General features: G+C 45.8%; 3 protein-coding genes across 6 annotated transcripts; 1 reads left to right on the top strand and 2 right to left on the bottom strand.

Moving 5' to 3' along the window:
• On the top strand, positions 1-3,400 carry LOC9653486. Of its 4 annotated transcripts, none has more exons than XM_024659611.1 (13): positions 1-707; positions 767-887; positions 943-1,089; positions 1,141-1,187; positions 1,239-1,361; positions 1,427-1,574; positions 1,661-1,690; positions 1,748-1,856; positions 1,922-2,065; positions 2,114-2,503; positions 2,556-2,736; positions 2,792-2,913; positions 2,969-3,400. In XM_024659611.1, the coding sequence occupies exons 1-13, from the start codon at positions 468-470 to the stop codon at positions 3,210-3,212; spliced, it is 2,046 nt and encodes a 681-aa protein (XP_024515379.1). In that variant the 5' UTR covers positions 1-467; the 3' UTR covers positions 3,213-3,400. The 4 variants fall into 4 exon arrangements, with proteins under 4 accessions (XP_024515379.1, XP_024515377.1, XP_024515380.1 ...); XM_024659612.1 differs by having other exon boundaries at positions 2-707; positions 1,427-1,535; XM_024659609.1 differs by having other exon boundaries at positions 1,661-1,856.
• LOC112340695 (glycerophosphodiester phosphodiesterase GDPD4-like) lies at positions 3,355-4,862 on the bottom strand. The gene is made up of 9 exons (XM_024659530.1): positions 4,728-4,862; positions 4,584-4,670; positions 4,408-4,505; positions 4,275-4,335; positions 4,136-4,216; positions 3,993-4,085; positions 3,850-3,936; positions 3,669-3,787; positions 3,355-3,614 (listed from the first exon to the last, which is right to left on the bottom strand). Exons 1-9 carry the CDS (start codon positions 4,860-4,862, stop codon positions 3,464-3,466), a joined length of 912 nt encoding a protein of 303 aa, XP_024515298.1. The 3' UTR covers positions 3,355-3,463.
• A 32-nt stretch (positions 4,863-4,894) lies between these two features.
• On the bottom strand, positions 4,895-7,408 carry LOC9653807 (nicotinate phosphoribosyltransferase 2). Its single transcript, XM_024659566.1, has 14 exons — positions 7,268-7,408; positions 7,066-7,213; positions 6,895-7,014; positions 6,711-6,845; positions 6,581-6,642; positions 6,456-6,531; positions 6,297-6,392; positions 6,105-6,215; positions 6,003-6,061; positions 5,739-5,913; positions 5,437-5,670; positions 5,269-5,374; positions 5,113-5,216; positions 4,895-5,060 (listed from the first exon to the last, which is right to left on the bottom strand). The coding sequence occupies exons 1-14, from the start codon at positions 7,375-7,377 to the stop codon at positions 4,983-4,985; spliced, it is 1,614 nt and encodes a 537-aa protein (XP_024515334.1). The 5' UTR covers positions 7,378-7,408; the 3' UTR covers positions 4,895-4,982.
• Between the last annotated feature and the right edge of the window lie 3 nt (positions 7,409-7,411).

Below are 7,411 nucleotides of genomic sequence, written 5' to 3'. Positions count from 1 at the left end.
ACATATTCCTTTTAACAACTTACAAGAAAACCTAATTGCATGAGAAACCATAATATTGTGGATGGTTGGGATTCGGTCTTCCGGAAGAGTAAGATGATCCAACGGCTGGGATCGGCGAAGGCGAGCCAAAGGAGATAAAGGACTAGCCATGGCCAGCAGCCATGGCTTCCGATTCCGGAATTAGGGTTGTGAGAGCCGTTGGATCGAGATGACAAGGGACCTGGGTATTTTTCGTTTGGCGCTAGGGCTCGAGCACAAGAAGAAGCGATGGAGGTGCTGAGGCGCTCTGGATCGTCGCTACCGATTGCTGCGGCACGCCTAGGGAATCGCAATCACAATCTCCTCGCCTCGCTCAAGAATCGTCCGCCCGGCGCTGCTCGCAGCGCCATTGCGCAGAGTGAGGTTTGTCGTGAATCGGAATCCAGGACAAGAATGTGAGGGATTTGGAGCAGCATTTTGCGAGCGGCATGGAGGATCACATCATGGAGAACGATGGCGAGCCTTGCCCTCTCATCGGCTTTAGGGCAGTTTGCAACAAGGCGCAGGGCCAGCTTGATCCGGCTTCTCCACACGCACGCAATGCGGCACTGATGCCATTCTTGTTCTACATCCATCCTTCCAATTCCGGGCACTTGCATGTCCTTACCTCGGATTTTCACTACAACACTTGGCACGGGAGCTTCACTTGCGAGTACCTCAATAATCTGGTGAGCTTCTTTCCTTTTTCTTTTTTGTTTGATCGCGATCGTGATCTTCATGGATACAGAAAGAGTCGATTGGCATCAAGGATGGATTTACCACGTATCTTCAAGGCTTGCACGATGGGTTTTCATCGAGCAAAGTTAAAGTCGAGCTGGGAGGACCAGCTAGTGCTGTGGGAGGAGAAGGTGCGCGATTGAATTTTACGTGTTACGTAACTCTCTGTACTTTTCTCTCGTGTAGGTGCTTCCTGTGCGCGCTTAAAGACTTGGATCAATGTGCACGGGGCAGCCAGAGAGGTTGCCCTCGACTTGGAACTCTCTCAAGGACGCTGCGCAAACGATACGATGGGAACTCTCGCCTGGGAGCTGTTTGACTCACTTATGCATGGTAAAATAGCTTCCCCTCGTGGAATAATAGCTTATCCTTGTTGTTTTGCAGCCAAGGGTCAGATTTCTCATCTCGAGAGAGCTTTGAAGGAGGAAAAGGTGTGTCTAGCTGACTATTTCAATGGTTTACGTGAGTGTTGCGTCCTACAGGAAAAATGTGCCAAAGTACTAGATGCTGTTGTACAGGGCAAGCCAACTTCCGTTCACTTCATCTCGAGTAAAACTACAAACTGGCGGCCTGATGTTTCTCCTCCTCTGGCGACGCTTATTCAGGTAGGAGGATCAGTTTACTAGGAGGCTGGTCTGGTTATTAACCGCATCAGTTTTCTTGTAACAAGCCATCCAGGTCACTTATCAACTGTAGCGAAGGAAGAGTCAATTCTACTCGTTCATCGGCTTTGAAGCTTGCGGCAGCTAATCGCTATGGGAGGACCACCAAAGTAGAAGGTAGATACCAGGAGAAGTCGTATACAAGTGTGCATTCAGGTCGTATGTCGAAAGTTTTGCTTGGTTGCTCTCAACTAAACTGTTTGCAATCGTCCGGGACTCATATACTTCTTAAACTTCTGCAGTTTCCGACAAGAAAGAGGAAGGGATTATTGGTGAGAGTCATATGGCTGATAGGAAGGATGACGCGCTTTTAACACCTGGGCCTTTAGAATCTGCTGCATGCAGTCCATTGGGCTCGGAAATGCTCAATTTTGTGGGCGACAAACGTAAAGTGGAAAACTCCGAGGAAGTAAACTCTGGTGTAATGACATGGGCCAGGTTAGTTCATTTTCTTCTTTCCGCGTGGTGTTTAGAGCGCTTTTTCCTTTTTTTCTTTTTTGCAGGCGCCACTACATGGAATGGCGAAAAGAGCAAGGTTTGCCAGAAAAGCAGATAGAAGATATGCCGTTGAACGAGTTTGCTGATAGCCTGGTCAAATTCTTTCTCATGGTGAAGAAACGCAACGGGAGTTTGTTTCCTTCTGAAAGGTAGCTTCATTGCTCTTGTTCCTAGACAATCGTGGTTTTCTTGGGCAGTTTGAAGAGTATGTTTCGGGCTTTTGTTCGGATATTGCGCTCTCACTACAGATCACTCTATTTGCAAGGCAAGTACGACGGGCCTACTGTTGATGCAAGCAAGGATATCATCTTCGAGAAGGCTCGACTAGCATGTTTAGAGGCCATGAAATACAGCATCATTCACGGAGGTAGTGCAAAGAAGAGGAGAGTAAACGACAGGGGCCCTGCATCTGAAGAGGACATATTGCATCATCCTGCCAATCAGACGACGCATGCTCATGGTCTGGCCAGGCGGCTCTGCTACTACCTCATTCACAGATTTCGAATATTTGGCTACATGGAGCTGTATGACACCACCGACCTTGAGTTTCGCCGGAGTTCTGACGAGAAAGGAAACATTTTCTGGGAGTAAGTCGTCTGCTATGTTTTTATCGTAGTGACGTTCACTGACACGACACAGATACGACGAACGCCGGGCAATGAAGTTCAAAAACAAAGAAGTTTTCCGAGAAATCGTCCGTTCCTTCGAACTGGACGTCGTCGAATGCCTGGATAAGTACTACATGCATTTGCCATCCAAGCCCATCGAGGACGAGCCGCGGCGATTGTTTCTAACGCCAATCAGCAAGCCTCGTTCGAATGTAAGTCTTTCTATAAAAGCTTTAAGCTCTCAAAACATCTTTCTTTTTCTCCCAGGTGTGGTTCTGTCACCAAAACATCAGTGCCAAGACCCTGAGGTCGTGGTATAGATACATGGCGCCTACGTCAAAGGGATCGACCATCCCACAAAACCACACTCTAAATCTAAACCAGCCAAGGTACAGTTCTAAGCTTCTCGTGAGACACACATTGTCATCGCGTTTGCGTTTCTAGGAACGTGAAGGCTTGTGCCATGGACATGGACGAAATGGCCTCGGAAGGCCCCATGGAGGAGGAGCTCACGAAGGTGACTCGAGAGCACCACCACCCGGAGTTTGGGAGAGGTGGTGGCAGCGATGCCGAGGAAGCCAACACTGACAACGACGAAGAGATTACAGACACGGAGCTCCCGGAAGGCGCGGACGGGAGCAACCAAGTCGACCCATCGGCATCCGACTTGGAGGAGATCACTATGTGAAGAAAACTCTCCTCTCGCTCGCTTCTCTCGGTTTGTTGGTGGAGTCGCAAAACTTACTTTGTTCTAACCAGTGCTATCTAGCTTTTAGTTGTGTTCGCAGACACACGCAGACACACAGACACACAGAGATTGATTGACCATCTGTACAATAGCTAAGAAGTACAAACGAATCGTTTTGGTTTTCGATACATTCTTTCGTTCTCTTCTTTCTTTGGCCATGAAAAAAAATCGAAGTAAACAAGTGATTGATCTTAGATGAATTGGCAGCTTGATCTTTCTCGCTCCATGACTTGTTGGAGTAAACGCGGTTGGCTGGTGATGATACAATCCACACCATGATGAAGCATTTTTACCATATCGTTTTCTTCGTTCACAGTCCAGGCATAGACCACTTTGTCGGCCCTGCGAAAATGGAAACTTCAGAAAATGGTAACTTTCAAGAGAGACTATATGCACTTGTGAATTGTAGAAACCAATCTTTTGTCCATGAGCCCATGGAAAACTCCAACCACGGTGGCGGAGCTTATCCTCAGAGGTTTTCTCATCTTTTGGGTGTCCATGACAATGTAGCCTGCCTGAAACAATAACAAGCAGAGTGATTTCCAAGTTTTTTTCTTCTTATGGAGTTTAGTCTCACCAATGCTTGTGATTCACGTTTGTAGGAACGAACGACGTCGTCTACCTTTGACCAGACGATGCAATTCCTGCAGTGAGTTCTATCCACCTGTTTAGAGATGTTTTTATAAGAAAAGCACCAGCTTAAATTGAAACTTGTAATACCGTGGACTTGATTTCAGCTGCAAGATCTTTTGCACGCAGCGACGGCCCAACTTTGACATCGACTACGACATGTTTGAGGAATCTGGAAACATACTGCACGAAGGTGAGGCTAGAAAACAAAAGTGAACAAGAGAATTACTCACTCTTAACGCGTTATCGAGGCTTGGGACTTTTTGGCCTTGAAACTCGTCAGGAAAGCCACGAGCAGCATTGAGCTCTTGAATCTGGAACTAGAAATAGTTTAAGAACAAAGCTTTCCAATCGAAGAAACAATATTTGCACCTGTTCAAAGGTGAGATCACCAACACGAAGGCCAGAAGTGTTAGCCATGTCGTTCAGCTCTCTGAAAATGAAACCAAAACAAAAGAAAAAATGGTTTTTTATTTAAGTTGCAAAGCATAAGATGAAAGCTTACCTGTCGTGCAAGGCCACCAAAACTCCATCTTTGGTCTGCGATGCGTCAATCTCCATGCAATCGACTCCAGCATCTAGAGCAAGCTTGTAAGCTATAAGCTGTAAGAAAATAAAGTCATAGATGAAAAGAAGAAATGGAACAATAGATCCAGATGAAGTGAGAAAAGAAATTCTTACAGTGTTGGGAGGAGCTCTTGAGGTGTCACCACCGTGAGCACAAACTAGCGGAGGCTTCTCTATCCATTCGCATTCTTTCGATCCTTCCTATAGCAAAACGAAACAAAGTTTTGATGATCTACATTTTGTCACAAACTTCCTTACTTGATTCAAGCGGCTGTAGAAGAAGATCGGTAGTAGCGCCATCAATCCCAGGCCTAGCAGAAGATAGAAAAAACCACGAAACCCAAACTTGGATCCAACAACACTCTTCTTCCTCCTCCTCCATCTCGGATCCATCTACCCTAGGAAAAGTACTAAGCAATGGCCGGTAGCTTTCATGTTATATCGGAAAAAAAAAATGGTACACAAGGTTTTTCGCGAAAAAAAAAATTAACCAAGAGACCTTTGATAGCATTGCTATCTTAGCTCTTTGACAGGACCTTCGTTGAACAAGGCTGTGTGGAAGTCATCGTAGAGCTGGGCGCTCACACTCACCTGTTCGTGATAAATATTTAGAGCTCAGAGAGAGAAAGAGTTCTTCTCAAACCTTGTAAGATGTTGGACTACGAATTCGCATATGATCCGGACGCATTGCAGCCAGCTGCTGGCGACAGTACTCTCGCGTTTCTTTGAGCGATGGCAATTCTTTTTCTGTAAATTTGAAGAAAAACGTAAGGAAAACGATGGATTTTTTCCAACTTGCCTAGTGATCCCTTCCAGTAGCACTGGAGCAGAGGCTCCACTCGTTTTGGAACCACGTAAACTTTGTTGAGATTGAATGGATGCCGGCAAAGAACTGGTTCGTCAGCCTGAGAGAGGAGAGATCACTCTCCTTGTTAGAATCTCTCCGATTTGGGAGAAAACAACTTACTTGAGGAGCCGGCTCCTCGTCCTTTTGCATCAAATCTACCAAAGCAAAGCCTTGTTCGCCGTAAAGCCTGTAGCACTGTTTCTTGCAAGGAATGGTGACTTTGGCCACGTCCTCGGAGATTTTGATCCGGGAGTGGCCATTTACTTCCACGAGCTTGTAAATGCAACCCAGCGCTGGCTGCTTGTAGCACGTCACCAGCTGAGTTCCAATCCCAAACCCATTGATCTCGTCAGCCTGGACGCAAATTTTGAGGAATCAAATCAATCGAGGTATTTTGTGATCTTTGAATCGCTGCTGCTTGCCTGCTTTGTCAAAGCGTCGATGGTGTCCTCGTTTATATCATTGCTCGCGATTATCGTTGTGTTTCCAAAGCCTGAGATGTTGAGTTCTTCCTCGACGCTGCGAAAGAAAGCCCTGGCTTGCTTTGAGAGGTACGACAGGTCTCCAGAATCCAAGCGTATGCCACGGGCCTTGTATCTGAGATTAATACCAAAGTTTATGTTAAGCATGTACGAATTAGCTTTGGAGGAATGATAATTTTCAGAGTTTAGCAATGAAAAGCTTACCCCAGGCTATGGAGTGCCAATGCAACTGCACAAAAGTTTGGAACACCACTTTTCATCACCTGAAAAGCAAAGTCAAAACCATCATAAGATGTATGCATTTACGTCGTATGTATCGACGAGCGCAAGAAATCCCTCCGGAAATGCCAAGGCATACGATCCAAATGCCGCGAGTTCGCTCTCGTTGGTCTCTTTTACATGAAGAGATTCCACGGCCTGAAAAAAAAAAAAAACAAAAAAACAAAAATGAAGACAAAAATATAACAAATAAACAGAGAAAAAAGAATAAAACTTTGCCTTGAGTTTGCTAAGCCAATGCTGTATCCTTGCGCCAAAGTCTTTGCAAAATTTTGTATTTTCAGAAGTGCGAGACAACGCAATCTCATCAAGGCCCTGTTATTAAAATCAAAACCATGGAAACAGAAAAAGAAAAAAAAACGTGAATGAGATTTTTACCATGAATGAGCTCACGAAAGCATGCGAATGTGTTCCACCCACTGGTATGCCAAAAAGCCGTCCAGCCTCGAGATTACTGCAAAGAGACAGAATTTCTAGAAGAAAATTCGTGAAAGCTGGACCACCTTGTGAAGTCAAAGCCACCTAAGTAGCAGTATTTTGATGCACTGATGCTACCATCTGGGCCCTGGAATTTAGAAGAAACAAAAAGTTTAGATCGAGTTCTCTGTGAAAACTCTGGAAAACTTTAGCTACTTGGGCTCGACGAAGGCCAAATTCAAGCAAAACTTTGGAGCTTCCAGCAACGAGTCTGTATCTTGCGGCATTTGTAGCGACGAGAGATGCGTAATTCACAAGTGCCAAGAAAGTTGTCTCGAGCAATTGCACCACCTGCAAGACCAAGATCACTACGAAGAAAAATGAGGCCTTTTTCGTTTACCCAAAGAGGCCCTTCGATTCGTATCAATGGAACCCGCGGAAAAACCACTGTTCCCTCTGGAATCGCATGGATGATCACTTGCGAGCAGTCGAGCGCTTTCAAGCTCCCGAAGAACTCGTCCTGGAAAATTCACTAGAGAGATCTCTATGCGATCGAGAAAACTTAGACTACCTCCACATAAGAAGGCATGACACTCCGCAAGTAATCGATCCCACAGTCCTCAAACCCGAAATTCGCAACGAAACGAAGGCATTCCTCCAGCCCCGCGAAGACTGTGAATTCGCCCCCGAATGGAGGCTTGCAGTGGCACAGATCAAAGCTGGAAGAAGAAACGAACCGAATCAGCGAGAGAAAAGGATCGAAATTGGATTACACTGCGCGATCGAGGTGCTTGCCAGCCTTCCAGTACGCGTACGCTGTAGTTACGTGGTACATCTCATTGAGCAAAGAGGAAACCATTGGATTCGTGGGCCGAGCTATCATTTTGTCCAAAACCCTAATAAATTTCTACTCCATG

Source organism: Selaginella moellendorffii, unplaced genomic scaffold, assembly GCF_000143415.4.
Source record: "Selaginella moellendorffii unplaced genomic scaffold, v1.0 SELMOscaffold_69, whole genome shotgun sequence".
NCBI lineage: Eukaryota > Viridiplantae > Streptophyta > Lycopodiopsida > Selaginellales > Selaginellaceae > Selaginella > Selaginella moellendorffii.
This window is presented reverse-complemented; position numbering and strand designations above follow the sequence as displayed.

Excerpts from the sequence above, each read along its gene's own strand:
- LOC112340695 (XM_024659530.1), bottom strand. The coding sequence starts at position 4,862 with ATGGATCCGAGATGGAGGAGGAGGAAGAAGAGTGTTGTTGGATCCAAG. Across the intron at positions 4,671-4,727 it reads TCTACAGCCGCTTGAATCAA|GAAGGATCGAAAGAATGCGA; the intron begins GTAAGGAAGTTT and ends GTTTTGCTATAG. Across the intron at positions 3,937-3,992 it reads CAGCTGAAATCAAGTCCACG|GTGGATAGAACTCACTGCAG; the intron begins GTATTACAAGTT and ends ATCTCTAAACAG.
- LOC9653807 (XM_024659566.1), bottom strand. The coding sequence starts at position 7,377 with ATGATAGCTCGGCCCACGAATCCAATGGTTTCCTCTTTGCTCAATGAG. Across the intron at positions 6,846-6,894 it reads GAATCGAAGGGCCTCTTTGG|GTGGTGCAATTGCTCGAGAC; the intron begins GTAAACGAAAAA and ends TTGGTCTTGCAG. Across the intron at positions 6,643-6,710 it reads TTGGCCTTCGTCGAGCCCAA|GGCCCAGATGGTAGCATCAG; the intron begins GTAGCTAAAGTT and ends TCTAAATTCCAG.
- LOC9653486 (XM_024659609.1), top strand. The coding sequence starts at position 468 with ATGGAGGATCACATCATGGAGAACGATGGCGAGCCTTGCCCTCTCATC. Across the intron at positions 708-766 it reads GCGAGTACCTCAATAATCTG|AAAGAGTCGATTGGCATCAA; the intron begins GTGAGCTTCTTT and ends TCATGGATACAG. Across the intron at positions 1,575-1,660 it reads GTATACAAGTGTGCATTCAG|TTTCCGACAAGAAAGAGGAA; the intron begins GTCGTATGTCGA and ends AAACTTCTGCAG.